Here is a 21,710-nt window from a genome sequence, read left to right as displayed (position 1 = left end):
CCCCATCTATTTGCCATGAAGTTATGGGACCAGATGCCATGATCTTCATTTTTTGAATGTTGAGTTTTAAGCCAGTTTTTTCACTCTCCTCTTTCATTTTCATCAAGAGGCTTTTTATTTCATCTTCACTTTCTACCATAAGGGTGGTGTCAGGTATAGGATTTGATTTTATCATAATTGCTCCCCTCCTGGCTTCTCATTGTGACTTCTTCTTTGTCTTTGGATGTGGAGTATCTTTTTTTGGTGGATTCCAATGTCCTCCTGTTGATGGTTGTTCAACAACTAGTTGCAATTTTGGTGTTCTCACAGGAGGAGATATGTCCTTATACTCTGCCATCTTGAGCTGGAACCTTCTTTCTTTTTGACTTCTTTCTCTGTTCCACTGTCCATAGCCTTTTCCCTGTCCTCTGTCCCTGATACAGCTTCTTGAGATTTCTTTGAAAGGGTATCTCTGATGGGAACTCCAGGAAAATATTGTTCACTTTTGATTCTTGAACCTGAGAAATGGAATACTGCTGCTGCTAAGTCACTTCAGTCATGTCTGACTCTGTGCGACCCCATAGATGGCAGCCCACCAGGCTCCCCCGTCCCTGGGATTCTTCAGGCAAGAACACTGGAGTGGGTTGCCATTTCCTTCTCCAATGTGTGAAAGTGAAAAGTGAAAGTGAAGTCGCTCAGTCGTGTCCGACTCTTAGCGACCCCATGGACTGCAGCCTACCAGGCTCCTCCATTCATGGGATTTTCCAGGCAAGAGTACTGGAGTAGGGTGCCATTATTGCCTGCCATATCAGTAAACAAATGATGTTGTAGCTATCAGCAATTGCAGCCCTCCAACAGGAGCTGGTGAGTCCTGATAAAACTCAGGAATGCAAGAATACCTGCTATCTAGCAGCCATCAGACTGCAGCCACTCCCTATGGTAACCCTGAGGAAACTCAGGATGTCAAAACACAGAATATTGGCCCCACATAGCTGAAGTGCGTGTCAAAGGAATGATTTCAGGGAATCCAGGCTCTTGCATCTTCCCATACACATAAAAGCACTAAATTCCTTAACTTAACTTTCTGTCATTTATAATAATCTTTTGATGTTCTGACTACTTGCCCTTTGTTGCAAAACTTCTGTATAATCTGGCTTCCCCCTCTCCTCCTCAGAGCAGTTCTCTTAGGGTTACTTGAGATGTTGCCTGCCAGACTTGAAATCCTAAAAATCTGCACCAAATAAACCATTAAATCTCAACTTTTAGATTGTGAATATTTTTTAAAGTTGACAAGCCCCAAGGAAAGTTTGCTTTGTTTTTAATTTTTAAACATTTTTATTTGAAATATAGTTGATTCACAGTGTTGTGCTAATTTCTGCTGTACAGCAAAGTAATTCAGTTATACATATATGTACATTAAAAAATTCTTTTCCTTTTGATTTATCATAGGATACTGAATATGGTTCTCTGTGCTATACAGTAGGACCTTGTTGTTTATCCATTCCATAAATAATAGCTGATATCTGCTAACTCCAATCTCCAACTCCATCCTTCTCCAACCCCTTCCCCCTTGGCAACCACCAGTCTGTTGTCTATGTCCATGAGTCTGTTTCTGTTTCATAGATAGGTTCATCTGTGTCATTTTTAGATTCCACATATAAGTGATATCATACGGTATTTGTCCTTTTCTTTCTGAGTTGCTTCACTTAGTAGCATACTCACCATATCTTCTTGATCCATTCATCTGTTGGTGAATGTTTGGGCTGCTTCCATGTCTTGGCTATTGTGATTAGTGCTGCTGTGAGCATAGTGGTGCATGTATCTTTTTTGATTAGTTTTGTCTGGGTATATTCACAGGAGTGGGATTGCCGGATCATATGATAATTCTATTTTTAGTTTTTTTGAGGAACCTCCATACTATTTTCCATAGTGGCTGTACCAGCTTACATAGGGAAAGTTTGATAATGTGTTTCAAGGCATTCAGGCCCTTCAAAGTGATAATGACATGTCTCTATTTAAATTATTTTAAACTCAGTTCATATGCTAATTACTTAAATATGTCTTCCCTTTCTGTAGAACCATTTGAGAGCCTCTTGTTGTGTACTGAGTGAGCATGCCCTATAGTAAAGGAGGTGATGTACTTTTGTGATGTGTCTGAAGCTATGTTCATACATTTTTTCTGAACTGCTTTAATTTTGCAATATTTCATGAGCCAATCAATGATAAGACTACCCTTAACAGACCCTATAACTCCAGACAGAATCCGTTCTTGGCATTGGATGACCATGTAGTTTAGTCATAGTATTGATTATCCTATAATCTTCACAGAATCATTGATGCATGCAGGTTGAACAGCAAAATTACAGGTGAAGTCCATGACTTCTATGTCCTGAAATCACTCCTTACCAATGTTACTACCTTAGTCACATTTCTGTGATATTTTGTAAGGATAGTGCATGAAATGGTGGCGTCATAATTGGGGTAGCCCCTATATATGTCATTTATCTGTTTTGCCTCATTTTCAACTTGCTTGGGTCCAAATTTTCAAGAATTCTAACCGTGGTACCCTGTAACTTAAAGGGCTCTTCTCTTAATGCTTCCTCAGATTTAACATGATAGCTCTTTGGTATAGCTATAGGCTGTAAAGTCTTTAAACCTCAGGTGTATACTCCTCTCTATGCCCCCCCCCCCCTTTTTTTCATGATTAGTCTTTGGGAGATCTCAGGCAAAATCACTGAAGGAAACACAGATAAGAGCAAGCACAGTCTTATTCTGTAACCTTCTAGGAAAATATGTGTAAAAACCACTTCGGACATATCAGCTAGGAAAAAACCCCATACTAAGGCAGGTCTTTATGTTATACCCCAGTTGGCATCTTCTCTTGAAACAGTGTGCCCTTCTTCTTAGAGACCAAAGCTCTATATGTCTTACATATCTCTCATGACATTGCTGAAATTCATTTTCTGTCTTGAGCATTCTGGATAACAAAAGAACTATGCTGTTTGGGTTCTGAAATTATGTAACAGTTTACAACCCATCAGCTAAGTTTATATTAAATCTGTAAGAATCAATTGTTTTTGCTCTCCCTTGCATCTGCACTGAGAAATTGAATAGAACAGAGGAGTTCCAGCAGCTAATCATCAGTGCATTCTTGTGCCCTGTTCCCTAGTCCCATCTCCAATCATCTAGGTATCATTTTTTACAGTTGATATAATTCTTATTTTTCAGTTCAATTCAGTTCAGTCTCTCAGTCGTGTCCGACTCTGTGACCCCATGAATTGCAGCACGCCAGGCCTCCCTGTCCACCACCAACTCCCAGAGTTCACTCAGACTCATGTCCATCGAGTTAGTGATGCCATCCAGCCATCTCATCCTCTGTCATCCCCTTCTCCTCCTGCCCCCAATCCCTCCCAGCATCAGAGTCTTTTCCAATGAGTCAACTCTTCGCATGAGGTGGCCAAAGTACTGGAGTTTCAGCTTTAGCATCATTCCTTCCAAAGAACATCCAGGACTGATCTCCTTTAGAATGGACTGGTTGGATCTCCTTGCAGTCCAAGGGACTCTCGAGAGTCTTCTCCAACACCACACTTCAAAAGCATCAATTCTTTGGCACTCAGCTTTCCTCACAGTCCAACTCTCACATCCATACATGACCACTGGGAAAACCATAGCCTTGACTAGACAGACCTTAGTTGGCAAAGTAATGCCTCTGCTTTTGAATATGCTGTCTAGGTTGGTCATAACTTTCCTTCCAAGGAGTAAGCGTCTTTTAATTTTATGGCTGCAATCACCATCTGCAGTGATTTTGGAGCCCAGAAAAATAAAGTTTGACAATGTTTCCACTGTTTCCCCATCTAATTCCCATGAAGTGATGGAACTGGATGCCATGATCTTCGTTTTCTGAATGTTGAGCTTTAAGCCAACTTTTTCACTCTCCACTTCCACTTTCATCAAGAGGCTTTTTAGTTCCTCTTCACTTTCTGCCATAAGGGTGGTGTCATCTGCAAATCTGAGGTTATTGATATTTCTCCCAGCGATTTTGATTCCAGCTTGTGCTTCTTCCAGCCCAGTGTTTCTCATGATGTACTCTGCATATAAGTTGAATAAACAGGGTGACAATATACAGCCTTGACGAACTCCTTTTCCTATTTGGAACCAGTCTGTTGTTCCATGTCCAGTTCTAACTGTTGCTTCCTGACCTGCATATAGGTTTCTCAAGAGGCAGATCAGGTGGTCTGGTATTCCCATCTCTTGAAGAATTTTCCACAGTTTATTGTGATCCACACAGTCAAAGGCTTTGGCATAGTCAATAAAGCAGAAATAGATGTTTTTCTGGAACTCTCTTGCTTTTTCCATGATCCAGCAGATGTTGGCAATTTGATCTCTGGTTCCTCTGCCTTTTCTAAAACCAGCTTGAACACCTGGAAGTTCATGGTTCACATATTGCTGAAGCCTGGCTTGGAGAATTTTGAGCATTACTTTACTAGTGCCTGATGAACTATGGATGGAGGTTCGTGACATTGTACAGGAGACAGGGATCAAGACCATCCCCATGGAAAAGAAATGCAAAAAAGCAAAATGGCTGTCTGGGGAGGCCTTACAAATAGCTGTGAAAAGAAGAGAAGCAAAAAGCAAAGGAGAAAAGGAAAAATATAAGCATCTGAATACAGAGTTCCAAAGAATAGCAAGAAGAGATAAGAAAGCCTTCCTTAGCAAGGCTTGCAAAGAAATAGAGGAAAACAACAGAATGGGAAAGACTAGAGATCTCTTCAAGAAAATTAGAGATACCAAGGGAACATTTCATGCAAAGATGGGCTTGATAAAGGACAGAAATGGTATGGACCTAACAGAAGCAGAAGCTATTAAGAAGAGGTGGCAAGAATACACAGAAGAACTGTACAAAAAAGATCTTCACGACCAAAATAAGCATGATGGTGTGATCACACCTAGAGCCAGACATCCTGCAATGTGAAGTCAAGTGGGCCTTAGAAAGCATCACTACGAACAAAGCTAGTGGAGGTGATGGAATTCCTGTTGAGCTATTTCAAATCCTGAAAGATGATGCTGTGAAAGTGCTGCACTCAATATGCCAGCAAATTTGGAACACTCAGCAGTGGCCACAGGACTGGAAAAGGTCAGTTTTCATTCCAATCCCAAAGAAAGGCAATGCCAAAGAATGCTCAAACTACTGCACAATTTCACTCATCTCACACGCTAGTAAAGTAATGCTCAAAATTTTTAGTTTTAAAAAACTTTTATTATTTTGTATCGGGGCATAGTGGATTAACAGTGTTGTTAGTTTCACACGTACAGCAAAGTGACTCAGTTCTACAGAAACATGTATCTATTCTATTAAGGACTTCCCTCGTGGCTCAGCTGGTAAAGAGTTTGCCTGCTATGCTGGAGACCTGGGTTCAGTCCCTGCATTGGGACGATCCCCTTGAGAAGGGAAAAGGTACACACTCCAGTATTCTGGCCTAGAGAATTCCATGGATTGTATAGTCTATGGTGTTGCAAAGAGTTGGACACAACTGAGCGACTTTCACTTCACTTCACTGCATTCTATTTAAAATTCTTTTCCCATTTAGGTTATTACTGAATATGAGCAGAGTTTTCTGTGCTATACAGTAGGTCCTTATTAGTTATCTATTTTGTATGTAACATAGTGTGTACATGTCAGTCCCAAATGCTTAATCTATCCCTCCCATAAACCCTTTTACCCTAGTAACCATAAATTCATTCTCTAAATCTGTGAGTCTGTTTCTGTTTTGTGAATAAGTTCACTTGTATAATTTTTTTAAGATTTCACATACAGTGATAATCATATGATATTTGACTTTGTCTGATTTACTTCACTTAGCATGATAATCATCTAGGTATCTTATTTCAGTATTTCATCTCCTGAGACAATCTGTTGCATTGATTCAGGATGGAAAGACATTTATAAGTCTTTCTTACCCCTGTCCTAAGATCTCAGAGCTACCAGAAACTTTAGGGAGATCACTGGTTAGTTTTTGGATTCATTTTCTCAGAATGATCACCTTTAGCCTTATTGAATTCCTTCAAAAGCAACTCCTAACCCTTTGGCCTTGAATCTGATTTCCTAAGAAGAAACTGACTATATGTAGTCATAGGTTGCTCTAGAACTTTAATCTTTTTAACTCCTGAAAGGCTTAAAAATGCTCATGGACTTAGTTACCAAAGCAGCTGTGACTGATCTAGTTCTCTCAGCTGTATCCTCTTAGATACACCAATATGAAATTCTTCAGTCAACACTCTGAGGACTTAACACTTCCTTCATTTCCAGGTCCCAACTTTCTTCTGCCTACAGTCCATCTTAAGAAACATAAAGTGTTTGGAATCCAAATTTGGATAATCCAGTAGCATGAATCAGAATGTGTGAGTAAGATGGCAGGTAAAGAAAAGAATGAAGGGAGGAATTGCCCAAGAAGAACAAAAAATTTCTTAATAGGGAATGTCTTACTAAGAGAAGGAAAAATGTTCTGCGTATCCAGTAAATGATTTTAACAAGAGATCTGTGATTAGACTTGACTTTTCTTAGGACAGGAATTTCGTGGCTAACAGCTTGCTTATTTCAACTCTACCTTTTTCCCTCTATGCCTATCCTAATTTTCTTAGAAAAACTCCTTTTGGAAAGTACCCTTCTGATATGGATATATTCATATGAATTGCTTCTGTTGGGATATTAGTTTAGCTGCAATAACAGTGGCTTTAATAAGACAGAAGTTTGTTTCTCTCTCATGTAATAATCTGAGGTATAAGCAGCCCTGGACTAATGTGGGGCTGCATAATCATGTGGGGCCCAGGCTCATTCTACCATATTGCTTTGCCATCCTCAACATATGGCATCTGTCTCATGCTCTAGCTCCTGCGTTTATGTCCATGCTCTAGGCAGAAGGAAGTAAGAAAGTAGAAAGGGAAAACATTTTACTTCTTTTTAAGGACTTAAGTCAGAGCTATACATGGAAACCTATCACTTCACTTTTATTCCACTGGCCAAAAGTTACTCAAATGGCCACTCTACCTAGCTGCAAGGGAAGCTGGGCAATGTGGTATTTAGTTTAGCAGTCATGTGCACCTAGATAAAATTATGTTACTCTACAGAAAGGAGAGGAGATGTACTGGGGAATAGCTAATAGTCTATGCCAGGTAAGGGGAGAATAAATCTTCTTCATAGTTTGGCAGGAGAACAGCAACAGCTCATGGAACCTAGAGAAATCCCTGACATAAATCATAATGGAGGCTGATGAGATCTGATTTTTTTCCAGTAAGAGTATTCAAATGTTTATTTAAGCTCTTGTGAAACTATTTTAGAGATTGTTGGGGAGATATTAAAGAAGGGTGAGTTTCAGGGCACTGTATTTTATTTCACAAGAAAGTAGAATTGTCCTTTAGGGACAACCCTAGACCTTGTTCACATGCTCAGTTGCTCAGTCTTGTCCGACTCCTTGCCACCCCATGTACTTCAGCCCTCCAGGCTCCTCTGTCCATAGAATTTTGCAGGCAGAATACTGGAGTGGGTTGCCATTTCCTACTCCAGGAAATCTCCCCAACCCAGAAATCAAACCCACATCTCCTGCATTGGCAGGCAAATTCTTTACCACTGAGCCACCTGGGAAGCCAATCATAAACCCTATTTCCCTCCAAATTATTTATGTGACCGAAGCCAAAAGGGACCCAGTGTTCTAATAAATAGGTAGAGATATTTCAGAGAGCTTCTCAGCAAGCCAGGTGATAAGAGAGGCTCAGGAAAAGGCCGTCAGAGGAGCTAGAGGTTAAATATATAGAACTGGTAAAGCCCAAGGAGCTTCCGATCCTTCTGCAATTGGAGGATGGATAGAGCAGTGGAAGTTCTATCCACATGATGACTGCCAGGGCCGGAGCTGGAGTGAAAGAGACCTGCAGTTTTCTAGAGAAGCATCTGCAGTGCTTTTCCTCAGAGCCAGCCAGCTTAGGAAAGAGTAGCTGGCTTTGAAGTGTCAAAGACTTGAAGACATAGATTTTCCAGCAGAGGAGTAGTGTAGACACATAAAGGAATTATACACTTGCTGGTGGAAGCACCTCAGCTCTTCAAGCTACTTTGTCAGTTAGTTGAGAGAAAGGATCTCATTCCTGCCCAAGGAGAATGCTGTTAGAAAAGGATGGTTGCTGCTGCTGCTGCTGCTGCTGCTAAGTCACTTCAGTCGTGTCTGACTCTGTGCGACCCCATAGACGGCAGCCCACCAGGCTCCCCTGTCCCTGGGATTCTCCAGGCAAGAACACTGGAGTGGGTTGCCATTTCCTTCTCCAATGCGTGAAAAGTGAAAGTGAAGTTGCTAGGTTCCCTTAAATAGTAATTAGGGACAGGGAAGGAGCTCCGAGGTGGGTGATGATGACCTATATGACAATCACCTGGGAAAGGAAAAGAAGAAAGCAACTTCTGACTAATTGCTCTGAGTTGGAAAGGTCTTCCAGCAATTCAAAGAAGAGGACAAGAACATTCAGTCTCTACTATGAACACTGGAATGGGAAAATCAAGTTATTACCCAAGCTCATGATGATTAATAATAATTATTACAGTCATACTTACTTAATAATATATATTTGTGCCCTACCTATGTCTAAAAGGAATCTGAGCCAATTTACATTAAGAAGCACAGATACAATAAAATATAACCCTTTAAAACTGTAATAAAAAGACCTAGCAAAAGAAGAGAGAGAAGGGGAGGAAGATAAAATGAACAAAGGCACTACAAATGAGAGCAAAGCCTGAGGTTCCTGGCAACTAAAGCAAAGAAAACAAAATGGATTGAGTAACACAAATGGAATTCTCATTGTAAGAAAGAGAGCACCAGTTAATAGGAAGACGCTAGCTGTGGAAGAATTGGCTTTGTTGGATTTTGTATATGAGCGAAATGGAATATCATAATGGATAAGTTCAGTTCAGTTCAGTTCAGTCACTCAGTCGTGTCCGACTCTTTGCAACCCCATGAATCGCAGCACGCCAGGCCTCCCTGTCCATCACCAACTCCCGGAGTTCACTCAGACTCACGTCCATCGAGTCAGTGATGCCATCCAGCCATCTCATCCTCTGTCGTCCCCTTCTCCTTCTGCCCCCAATCCCTCCCAGCATCAGAGTCTTTTCCAGTGAGTCAGTTCTTCGCATGAGGTGGCCAAAGTGCTGGAGTTTCAGCTTCAGCATCATTCCCTCCAAAGAAATCCCAGGGCTGATCTCCTTCAGAATGGACTGGTTGGATCTCCTTGCAGTCCAAGGGACTCTCAAGAGTCTTCTCCAACACCACAGTTCAAAAGCATCAATTCTTTGGTGCTCAGCCTTCTTCACAGTCCAACTCTCACATCCATACATGACCACGGGAAAAACCATAGCCTTGACTAGACGGACCTTTGTTGGCAAAGTAATGTCTCTGCTTTTGAATATGCTATCTAGGTTGGTCATAACTTTACTTCCAAGGAGTAAGCGTCTTTTAATTTCATGGCTGCAGTCACCATCTGCAGTGATTTTGGAGCCCCCCAAAATAAAGTCTGACACTGTTTCCACTGTTTCCCCATCTATTTCCCATGAAGTGATGGGACCGGATGCCATGATCTTCGTTTTCTGAATGTTGAGCTTTAAGCCAACTTTTTCACTCTCCACTTTCACCTTCATCAGGAGGCTTTTTAGTTCCTCTTCACTTTCTGCCATAAGGGTGGTATCATCTGCATATCTGAGGTTATTGATATTTCTCCAGGCAATCTTGATTCTAGCTTGTGTTTCTTCCAGCCCAGTGTTTCTCATGATGTACTCTGCATAGAAGTTAAATAAACAGGGTGACAATATACAGCCTTGATGTACTCCTTTTCCTATTTGGAACCAGTCTGTTGTTCCATGTCCAGTTCTAACTGTTGCTTCCTGACCTGCATACAGATTTCTCAAGAGGCAGGTCAGGTGGTCTGGTATTCCCATCTCTTTCACAATTTTCCACAGTTTATTGTGATCCACCCAGTCAAAGGCTTTGGCATAGTCAATAAAGCAGAAATAGACGTTTTTCTGGAACTCTTTTGCTTTTTCCATGATCCAACAGATGTTGGCAATTTGGTCTCTGATTCCTCTGCCTTTTCTAAAACCAGCTTGAACATCAGGAAGTTCACGGTTCACGTATTGCTGAAGCCTGGCTTGGAGAATTTTGAGCATTACTTTACTAGCGTGTGAGATGAGTGCAATTGTGTGGTAGTTTGAGCATTCTTTGGCATTGCCTTTCTTTGGGATTGGAATGAAAACTGACCTTTTCCAGTCCTGTGGCCACTGCTGAGTTTTCCAAATTTGCTGGCATATTGAGTGCAGCACTTTCACAGCATCATCTTTCAGGATTTGAAATAACTCAACTGGAATTCCATCACCTCCACTAGCTTTGTTCGTAGTGATGCTTTCTAAGGCCCACTTGACTTCACATTGCAGGATATCTGGCTCTAGGTAAGTGATCACACCATCGTGATTATCTGGGTCCTGAAGATCTTTTTTGTACAGTTCTTCTGTGTATTCTTGCCACCTCTTCTTAATATCTTCTGCTTCTGTTAGGTCCATACCATTTCTGTCCTTTATCAAGCCCATCTTTGCATGAAATGTTCCCTTGGTATCTTTAATTTTCTTGAAGAGATCTCTAGTCTTTCCCATCCTGTTGTTTTCCTCTATTTCTTTGCATTGATCACTGAGGAAGGCTTTCTTATCTCTTCTTGCTATTCTTTGGAACTCTGTATTCAGATGCTTATATTTTTCCTTTTCTCCTTTGCTTTTCACTTCTCTTCTTTTCACAGCTATTTGTAATGGATAAAGGCAATATTAAAAATTTGTGCTACTTTTGATTGTTGTTTATATCTGCCTTTCTTAAAATCTGTATAATATCCTTATTCTATAAAGGCAATTTTTAGGAGTAGGGATATAAGCAAATTTCATGATATTCTAGAAACGTGACTTCAATAAATAAAGTTCAGAAAGTTTTGCAAAATGAATGATGGGTGTGTTCCTAGAATATCCTCATCATCAGTTGGCTTGGTCACCAAGCCCTCTTTCATATAGGGCTGTAATGTATTTTAATTAATGTAAACTTTGGCACAGATATGCTAGTCATCCACTGCTTTCTAGAGATGTTCAGACAGTAGCAGAAGCTTTTTTAGCTCCATTTTCCTCAGAAATAATGCAATCTTTTTGAAAATGTCTTGATTTCCATATAACTAAGGACTGTTACAATAAAATAAAATCCAGTGAAAACAGGCTTACACCTGAATGGCACTTTTTGTCCAGATGAAGATCCAAAGGAGGGCAAGGTTCAGGGTTGATCAATCCAGTTGCTTCATGACTCAATGACATCATTACTTATTTCTGTTATTCAGTTTGTCAGCTGCATGATCAGTTTCATCCTTCGTCTGGATCATCTGGGGCTGTCTTATTCATATCTAGCAAGACAGAGGAGATCCCCAAAGGTTCCAGAAATCTCTTTTCATGAGTCTTTGATCTGAAATGTATTAGATGCTCATCTCTGAACCAATAATGGTACCAAGGGAGAGGTATTTGTGGAACAGCTTAGCCCTGAGCCCGCTGTCCAAGTCCTAGAGCCAGGGGTGGATTCAGCATCTGGTAACATAGGTGAGATGATCAGGAGAGATGTGATACCTCAAATAAAATAATGGTATGAACCAAAAGAGGATCTTAGGTAAGCAGTCACAAAGCCCAGTAGAGCATCCAGCACCTGGAAATTTCAGCTCATGACTTGAAAACAAAAATGTGGAAAGATTTTTTAAAATGAGTTTCTAGTCTATTATTATTATTATAGCATTAATTGAATCTATTATACTTTTCATTAAAAGTTCATTTTTCCTTTAAATTTTTACATGCTTAACATTTTAAAAATATTTAAATGTAGTGATAGCAGGGAAACAATTTTGCATTCTGTTTTTATTAGCATTTCAATGGCTGTATCATACTCCATTAAGTGTCTCAGTGATATAATTTACTTAACTATTGCTTCGCTGTAGGACACTTAGGTTGTTTGTAATTTTTTGATATTGTGAATAACCCAAGTAACAATTTTATGCATGTGATTTTCCCCCTTCTTTGGGACTCATCTATGTCAGAATGTGATTCTTGATACAGATTTATGTACATTTTCCATTTATACCAGAATGAAGAAATTCGAAGTTTCTTTTAAGGTGTTGCTATTTTGAGTTTACCAACTGCTTTCATAGTTTGCCTCCTGAGTCAAATGTCAAACTCTTCAAATAGTTTTCTTATAAGGACACCTTATAAACCTGCACCATCCTAATCATTTGTGTTGACTTTTGGAAGGAGAGCCAGGGTCTGTTATTATAAAGATGTTGAGTAGTAGAGCGATATATTATGTATAATATAGAGCAATGGCTAAATTTGTGGTCCTTAGAGTAAGTCAGACTTGAGTTTAAATCCAAATTCTACATGCTTGCTGTCTGATCTTTGGACAAGTTATTTAACATTTTGGATTTCTGTTATCTACATAAAATACAGATAGTTCCTACTTTATGAAGTTTTTTTTTTCTTCAGGATTATGGGAGACAATGTATGCAAAGCCTGGTGACTAATGAGTCAGTAATGGTGATTATTCGGAGAAGGCAATGGCACCCCACTCCAGTACTCTTGGCTGGAAAATCCCATGGATGGAGGAGCCTGGTGGGCTGCAGTCCATGGGGTCACTAAGAGTCAGGCATGACTGAGCGACTTCACTTTCACTTTTCACTTTCACACATTGGAGAAGGAAATGGCAACCCACTCCAGTGTTCTTGCCTGGAGAATCCCAGGGATGGGGGAGCCTGGTGGGCTGCTGTCTATGGGGTTGCACAGAGTCGGACATGACTGAAGCGACTTAGCAGCAGCAGCAGCAATGGTGATTATTGTTATTATTCAGCAACTCGAAATTGGATCTGAAGCTAAAGTTAAGAGATATGATATAGTGTGTAGGAGAACTTAGTATCTATCTAAGAGAAAAAAAAAAAAAAACAAACGGAGAAGGCAATGGCACCCCACTCCAGTACTCTTGCCTGGAAAATCCCATGGATGGAGGAGCCTGGTAGGCTGCAGTCCATGGGGTAGTGAAGAGTCGGACACGACTGAGCGACTTCACTTTCACTTTTCACTTTCATGCATTGGAGAGGGAAATGGCAACCCACTCCAGTGTTCTTGCCTGGAGAATCCCAGGGAAGGGGGAGCCTGATGGGCTGCCATCTATGGGGTCGCACAAAGTCCGACATGACTGAAGCGACTTAGCAGCAGCAGCAGCAAGAGAAAAAAAAAAAAAAATCAGGTTCTCTGTACTGGATGGCCACCTGGTCTTAAATCCCTTTCATAGCATTCTCATGCAGTCGTTGTCCAGTATCTGAAAATTTCCTGGAATGAGGCCCTCACTACACCAGACAGGTGGTTTAGCACTGACATTTGACATACTGACAAATTCGAATTCCTCCCCATTGCTTGTCTTTCTCTGCCCTAGTGTTATCTTTTGAAACATATGAGGCCGTTCCAGTCCTTCACTGGATCTTAAAGGAAGGAACTGGAAAGGCCAGCCACTGCCCATTGTAGAAACCCCCTCAATGTGATCCTCAGAACGTGGTCCTTTGCTGACATTGTCAGAGGTGAAATGAATGTTTGTGAAGTGGCCTATTTCTTAATAGGAAGCACTCATGGATTGGAGGTTCTGCCATTTATGGAACTTAAGTTTTCCCTTCTATAACTTCTACCTCTTGGATATAGTGCCATCCTTGATTCCTGGCTCCCTTAGTTTATTTACCCTGGGCAAGTGACTTCAGCCCTCTGAGAGTGGAGAGTAGGGGAAATAATAGCACCTAATACATTGGGTTGTTGTAGGATTAAGTGGAATAGTCATGTCAAGCATTTAACATAGAGCATATAATAGGTGGATCACAATAAACTGTGGAAAATTCTGAAAGAGATGGGAATACCAGACCACCTGATCTGCCTCTTGAGAAATCTGTATGCAGGTCAGGAAGCAACAGTTAGAACTGGACATGGAACAACAGACTGGTTCCAAATAGGAAAAGGAGTACGTCAAGGCTGTATATTGTCACCCTGTTTATTTAACTTCTATGCAGAGTACATCATGAGAAACGCTGGGCTGGAAGAAACACAAGGTGGAATTAAGATTGCGGAGAGAAATATCAATAACCTCAGATATGCAGATGACACCACCCTTATGGCAGAAAGTGAAGAAGAACTAAAAAGCCTCTTGATGAAGGTGAAAGTGAGAGTGAAAAAGTTGGCTTAAAGCTCAACATTCAGAAAACGAAGATCATGGCATCTGGTCCCATCACTTTATGGGAAATAGATGGGGAAACAGTGGAAACATTGTCAAACTTTATTTTTCTGGGCTCCAAAATCACTGCAGATGGTGATTGCAGCCATGAAATTAAAAGACGCTTACTCCTTGGAAGTAAAGTTATGACCAACCTAGATAGCATATTCAAAAGCAGAGACATTACTTTGCCAACAAAGGTCCATCTAGTCAAGGCTATGGTTTTTCCCGTGGTCATGTATGGATGTGAGAGTTGGACTGTGAAGAAGGCTGAGCGCCAAAGAATTGATGCTTTTGAACTGTGGTGTTGGAGAAGACTCTTGAGAGTCCCTTGGACTGCAAGGAGATCCAACCAGTCCATTCTGAAGGAGATCAGCCCTGGGATTTCTTTGGAGGGAATGATGCTGAAGCTGAAACTCCAGCACTTTGGCCACCTCATGCGAAGAACTGACTCACTGGAAAAGACTCTGATGCTGGGAGGGATTGGGGGCAGAAGGAGAAAGGGATGACAGAGGATGAGATGGCTGGATGGCATCACTGACTCGATGGACGTGAGTCTGAGTGAACTCCGGGAGTTGGTGATGGACAGGGAGGCCTGGCGTGCTGCGATTCATGGGGTTGCAAAGAGTCGGACATGACTGAGCGACTGATCTGATCTGATCTGATCTGATAGAATAGGTGTTCTGAGTATCAGTGGGCATTTGACTAGGTGAAACCATTTTTCTCAGAATATATAGTCTTTACTGTCTTGGATAATAATCAGAGATGTTATGCTTCCTCCATAAAGGGTTGAGAACCAGTTCAGAGCAATACTAATTCTGAGGGGTAATTTAGAATTGAAGAGAAAAAGATATAGCTGTGAGTACCACCTAGTGGTCTTCTAGAAGTATAACAATTTAATCAGCAATGTCAGGTGGCACAGTAGTAAAGGAATCTGCCTGCCAATGCAGGAGACGCCAGAGATGCGACTTCGATCCCTGGGTCAGAAGATCCCTTGGAGATGGAAATGGCAACCCACTCCAGTATTCTTGCCAGGAAAATTCCATGGACAAAGGAGCCTGGTGGGCTACAGTCCAGGGGGGTCGCAGAGTCGGCTATGACTGAGCACAGCACAGCAGCAGTATTTAGGAAAAGTTCAGCTCACTGACCATCAGTTCTAACTGTGGTAGGCTCTCAGCAGACAGAAGAGTTTGATTTCCAACCCGTTTTCCAGATCCAGATGACCTGAGTCTGAGTCCTCCAGAAAATAAGGGTAATCACAGATTTTATTTAGAGAGAAGTCAAGTCATCTCTTGGAATTAGTAGAGTGGAATGGGGAAATGTGAAATAATAATGCTTTCTTTTTGCTGATTTCTCCCTGGAAGTGAATGATGTTGCTTGTGCATAATCTGAGACCACTCATCGGCCTCTCTTTCCTCCCAAATTGTCAGTGAACTTCAGTCCACCCCAGGGCATTTCCTTTCCAGATGGGGTACTGGAAGAAAATACGTTCCAAGATTTGAAAATGAAAATTCTTAAAGGGAGTTGCTCACAAGAGGCTGACAGTCCTACTTTAATTTTAAAAACTTTAATTACAGATGTACAGAAAAGTTACAAGAATAATAGAAAGAGTTCTTATATGTATTTCACCCAAATGTCTCAAATGTGAATATTTCACTGTGGTTGCTTTTCCTTTATCACTCTCTCTTTGTCCACCTTCTACACACACACACACACACACACACACACACAAAACTATTTGAGAGTAAATTGTAGACATAATGCCCTGTTATTCCTAAAAATAAGTAAATGATCAAAGTCAGGAAATTATAAACGATCCAGTGCTTTTATCTAATGAACACACCTTATTACAGTCTCACCAGTTATTCTACTAATAGCCTTTATAGAAAAAGGAAAAAGTATGGCCCAAAATATAATCCTAACTAGATGATCATATTGCATTTCATTTTCATGATTCTATAGTCTCTCTTAATCTTTAAAAGATTTAAATACTTTAAAAGTATTTTAGGACAATTTCTTTGTTTTTCATGACCTGTCTAAAAATAATTGACATATTATAAAAATTTTACAGAATTATGGAAATATTAAAGAGTTTCATACTGAATAACATAAATAATAAATTAGTGAGGAAGTAGAAAAAGCTCTTCCTGGAGAGAATGCCAGCTAATAAACACAGAAGGAATGATAGAATGAGCAAATCACAGCTTGACAACCGGAATAATAATAATTAGGCAAAAGTCATCAATGGGTGATAAACTTGCAGGTGAAACATTGATGAATAAAGGATATTTACATAGTTTCAAAGTATTTTCCCCAAAAATATGTGTTCGTTACAAAGAGAAAAATAATATATGTATATTGAAGAAAGCTGGAAGACACCATCTTAACAAGGGATCAAAGCTAGTGTCACCAGTAATATGCAGTTAGACAATTTGTGCCTCCTGATATCATGCACTGAAAAGGGCAGTCTCACTCTGGTATTCCTGACCAAACATGCATAACCTGGATTTAAACACAAGGAAACACCAGACAAATCTCATCTGAGGGGCAATCTATAAAGTAAATAGCTTATACTCTTCAAATTCTGCCAGTTAATCAGAAAATTTGTAACTTCCCTTGACAGCCCTACTTTGGTCTAGATGTGTGTGTCAAGGTGGTCAAGGGGGATCTGGTTCTTCAGGACAAAGGCCAGGTTTTATTTTGATCTTGGAATGCTCTGAGTCCCTCTCACAGAACAGCTGTGCCCAGCAGATTGCACTAGGGCCAAAGGTGCCATGCCTAGCTCCTACTCCAATGGCTGCAGAGTCACTGACTCCAAGGTCCAGGATGCCCATCTCCATGGCAAGGCATTTGGCCATGGCTTTGGCATACTCGAGTTTGGAGGCATTTTTCCAAGCGCATTAATATAGGACAAATAAAGGGAAGCACTACCTGATGCAGAATGTAGAAATTTTTTGGCTCTGGGGAGTAAGAACTAGGAAGTTAAGCTGGCTCAGGAAGAGAAAAGTGACTATTTAGAATGACAATGTCAAGAGACAGTTACAGTGGAGTTCAGTCTTTCTGAGGTGAGTTGGGAAGAGAGGAGGAGAGCTATAACTACAACTTTCCCTTAATTCCCTGGTTTCCCAATGCCACTGTAAGCCCCTTAGCCAACTCTAGAGGGGTAGATCCCATTCAGGTAGCATCTTTGACCTCAGGCAGTGGCTATCTTCTCTCTTCTGGATAATGGAGAAGGAAACAGTGTTCAGGACACAGCCTCTTGGGTTGGTTTCTAGTGACCTATGGAATGACAAGCTCCAGTGCCTATTACTACACCAAAGTGATGTCTGAGCTCTTCTTACATACCCCATCGGACACTGGAATCTCCTTCCAGGCCATCAGCAGCATGGAGGACTTCTGGGATGTGAGTATGAGATCTCCTCTACCCCTCCCCTCTTCTTCACAGTGGCCTAAAGCCTGAGGCCATGGGCCAGGTTTCAGGGCTGTCAAATGGTAGATAAGGCCATATCCAGAGACAGGGCATTCTAGCATTAGGCTGAGTCATGGGGTCAGGCAAGAATTAATGGGTCAGACTAGACAGAGTTCAGGTGGTGATAGGTTAGAGATCGGGATGATAATCAGAGAGTCAAGTCAGTGCTTAAACTAGTATTGAGAGTCAGAGGTAAAGCAGAACTTCAAAATGTATTTTAAGTAAAGAGTAAGGCCACATCAGGCTGAGATTTGGCCAGAGTTCATGGCTAGGCTGAAGAGCCCAACAGAAGCAGACTGGAGACAAGCTGGAGGGGGTCAGTGAGTATGGGAAAAGGGAATTCTAAGGGTAAGAGTCAGCAGAGTCTGGGTCAGGTTCAACCCAGTTTGTGATCTAGTTTGCCCAGGGCCCATTACTGGACAGCTTGTATTGGACCAAATGGTACAACAACCAGAGCCTGGGCCACGGCTCCCACTCCTTCATCTACTATGAGAACCTGCTGCTGGGGGTTCCGAGGCTGCGGCAGCTGCGGGTCCGCAATGACTCCTGCATGGTGCATGAGGACTTCCGCGAGGACATTCTGAGCTGCTACGATGTCTACTCCCCAGACAAGGAAGAGCAACTCCCCTTTGGGCCCCTCAATGGCACAGCGTGAGTGAGTCCCCCAACCAGTGTCGCAGGGCTTGCCCCTCTGAGCCTGATGCCATCCCAGGCTTGGGAACCATTTCCATTCAGACTTAAAGAGCCTTGGGGGTACTTGGTGGGGCGGTGAGAGGCGTCTCTCTGAGACCCATCTGTGACTGTTTGGAGACCCTGGTCTGGGTCATTGAGGAACAGAAAAGGTATGTTAGCAGACAGAGCCATAGCCTTCAGAGTTGTCTTCACACACAGGTCCCTGTCACAGCTGCCCTACTCTGGAGGCAGTCTTGCCAGAGGAAGCATCCTTTCTTGCCCAGAAGACCCTCCTGGGTATGGAGAATGGATCCACACAAGTCATGGCTGGAAGGGTCTGACCCTTGGAGCTAATAGGGGAAGGCAGCAAGGGGCCAAGGATGGATGAGGCATTAGGGAAGAAAGGGGAAAGGGTGAATAGGACAGGAAAGAAGAGGAAAGAAATAAGGGTTCAGGGAGGAAAGTTTGTGGACAAAACAGAGAATCATGAGGCTAAGTAGCCAGGTGCACATGAGAAGAAAGGGTCTTTTCTGGGCTACATGCTTTCCTCATGGGGACTACTCAGGCTGGAGTCAAAAGTGGACTTGGGTTTATTATCTGTAGACTTGGGTGACATTGTAAAATATCAGGAGATTTACATTTGAACTTCACTTCAGCCACTAACTAGCTGGATTATCTCAGACATCTGAGTATTAGTTTCATCCTCTGTAAAATATGAATAATATTTTTCCTTCCTTCTCAAATAGTTAGGTTAAACAAGATAATATATGTAAAATGTATATGCGATATATATAGGTAATATATATGAAACAATAAAGCCCAGACAGTTATAAAATGCTGCCATTGCCTTGGGAGTCCAGCTTCTGGGCCTGGCTCAGACCTCTCCACTCAGGTGGCTTCTTCTGTGACAGATGGACCTACCACTCGCAGGATGAGCTGGGGGGCTCCTCTCACTGGGGCCAGCTCACAAGCTACAGTGGAGGTGGCTACTACCTGGACCTTCCAGGATCTCGACGGGCCTGTGAAGAGGCACTCAAGGACCTTAAGGAGGGCCTATGGCTGGACAGGGGCACTCGGGTGGTCTTCATCGACTTCTCAGTCTACAATGCTAACATCAATCTTTTCTGTGTTCTGAGGTGGGTCCCCTTTCCCTGCCTTCCCTCTGTCACCCATGGTTCCTGGTTCACCTCTCCTCTGCTGGAGACCCTTCCTTAAATGTGTTCCCTGTGGTGGGGGAGGGGAGAGGATGGGAGGAACTGTCCCAGCACAGGCCCCACCAGACACCCCACTCCTCCCACAGACTGGTGGTGGAGTTTCCAGCTACAGGAGGTGCCATCCCATCCTGGCAAATCCGCACGGTTAAGCTGATCCGCTATGTCAGCAACTGGGACTTCTTTATCGTTGGCTGTGAGATTGCCTTCTGCATCTTCATCTTCTACTACGTAGTGGAGGAGATCCTAGAGCTCCGCATCCACAGGCTTCGTTACCTCAGCAGCATCTGGAACATTCTGGACCTGGTGGTCATCTTGGTGAGGGACAGATGTCCTAGACTTGGGACACCTGGGGTGGTGCAGGGAGGTCTACCCTGAGAGGGGCTCCCAGTTCTTCCTTCTGGCATCCCAAGTCCTTGGGACTTCTGGTCAAATCACTGTGTAACAGCTCCCTAATCCAGAGGCTGATGTGCCCCAGGCTCGGCCCTGGAAGAATCCTATCTCCATGTTTCCTCTCCCTCCGGCCTGTGATCCAGGCCCTGCTTCTTTTTTGTACCTGACGTTATGTTCCTCTTCTGTCTTTCCCCCTCATGACCTGTCCCCTTGAAACTCCTGCCTTTTCTCTCCTATTAAAATTTTCTGCCTCTTCATCTTCGTCTCCTTCCTATTAACAGGACACATGCATGTCCGACCAAGGCTGGAAAGAGGTGGGGGAAATAAAATTGCTTGGCTCCATCTCTCCATGGTCCTTTACAATCTACATATTTACCACTGGCCTCACAGCCTTCTCTTGGACTTTAAGCTGTTCCCCCAATCATCCTATCCAGTTCCACTTGAACCTAAGATAGTCAACCACTCAGCAGGGAGAGAGGTGTTTTTCTACCTACCTGTCTTACCCACCCCAGGTCTCCCCTGGGACTTCATGGTTGAACTTCCCTTGAGATTCTCTTGACTCTCTGACACTCCCCAACTCCCGTTGTGACAGCTCTCCATTATGGCTGTGGGCTTCCACATATTCCGAACCCTCGAGGTGAATCGGCTGATGGGGAAGCTTTTACAGCAGCCAAACATGTATGCTGACTTTGAGTTCCTCGCCTTCTGGCAGACACAGTACAACAACATGAACGCCGTCAACCTCTTCTTTGCCTGGATCAAGGTACCTTGGGGCTCCGCACCCTCAGCAGCACCTCAGGGCACGCATTCTCCCTTCCCTAGGACTTGTCTCATTTTCCTTGTCTGGTTTTGGCAACTCCTGTGGCCTCCCTAGGCCCCCGGAGTGGACTGTTTCAGGCTTTCCTCTTTCTTCCCTAATTACTTGGTTCAATATGGCCCTTTCAGATATTCAAGTACATCAGCTTCAACAAGACCATGACCCAGCTCTCCTCCACGCTGGCCCGCTGTGCCAAGGACATCTTGGGCTTTGCCGTCATGTTCTTCCTTGTGTTTTTCGCCTATGCCCAGCTGGGCTACCTGCTTTTCGGGACCCAAGTGGAAAACTTCAGCACTTTCGTCAAGTGCATGTGTGTGTCCTTCCCCCTCCACTCCTCCCTGGCCCCTCACCCTCTGGCTCTAGGGGTGTGTGTATCCTTGGGGAATTTGGGTGGATGTGGATGTGGGTGTCTCTGTGCTTAAAGCATCTGGATGAGTCCCCAGAAGCCCTAGTGTGTGTGCTCAGCATCTCTGACCTTGTTCTGTCTGCATCAGATTGGGTCAGGGGTCTGAGTTCACTGAAGAGCAGTAGGGAGGGAAGTGGGATGGCGTCAAGGTTATGGTTGGGCTCAGGGTGAAGCCCAGGCCATGGTGTCTCAGCTTCACTCAGTTCCGGATCATCCTTGGGGACTTTGACTACAATGCTATTGACAACGCCAACCGCATCCTGGGACCTGTTTACTTTGTCACCTACGTCTTCTTCGTCTTCTTCGTGCTCCTGGTGAGGGTCCCACTGAGGGATGGGGATTTGGGAACATGAGGAGTGGAGATGTGAATGGCCTGCAAGGTGGGGTTTTGTCCCCCACTCCACCCATGTTCTACACTAATAATTACGGA

At 42.7% G+C, this 21,710-nt stretch overlaps 1 protein-coding gene across 5 annotated transcripts in view; it reads left to right on the top strand.

Moving 5' to 3' along the window:
* PKD2L1 (polycystin 2 like 1, transient receptor potential cation channel) overlaps window positions 1-21,710 on the top strand; it is a 74,148-nt gene that overhangs the window by 46,922 nt on the left and 5,516 nt on the right. For 4 of the 5 annotated variants that reach the window (XM_086377242.1, XM_086377241.1, XM_086377243.1 and 1 more), the window contains 7 exons: window positions 17,588-17,715; window positions 18,179-18,432; window positions 19,365-19,589; window positions 19,754-19,982; window positions 20,650-20,820; window positions 21,003-21,184; window positions 21,474-21,594. In XM_086377242.1, the coding sequence (XP_086233368.1) occupies window positions 17,588-17,715; window positions 18,179-18,432; window positions 19,365-19,589; window positions 19,754-19,982; window positions 20,650-20,820; window positions 21,003-21,184; window positions 21,474-21,594 (1,310 nt within the window). Of the gene's footprint in view, window positions 1-10,312; window positions 10,451-17,587; window positions 17,716-18,178; window positions 18,433-19,364; window positions 19,590-19,753; window positions 19,983-20,649; window positions 20,821-21,002; window positions 21,185-21,473; window positions 21,595-21,710 lie in introns of those variants that run through there. The other variant, XM_086377245.1, reaches the window with a different exon arrangement.

This window comes from Bos grunniens, chromosome 26, assembly GCF_055505025.1.
Source record: "Bos grunniens cultivar Pamir isolate PY7600 chromosome 26, Bosgru_T2T1.0, whole genome shotgun sequence".
NCBI classification, from domain to species: domain Eukaryota; kingdom Metazoa; phylum Chordata; class Mammalia; order Artiodactyla; family Bovidae; genus Bos; species Bos grunniens.
This window is presented reverse-complemented; position numbering and strand designations above follow the sequence as displayed.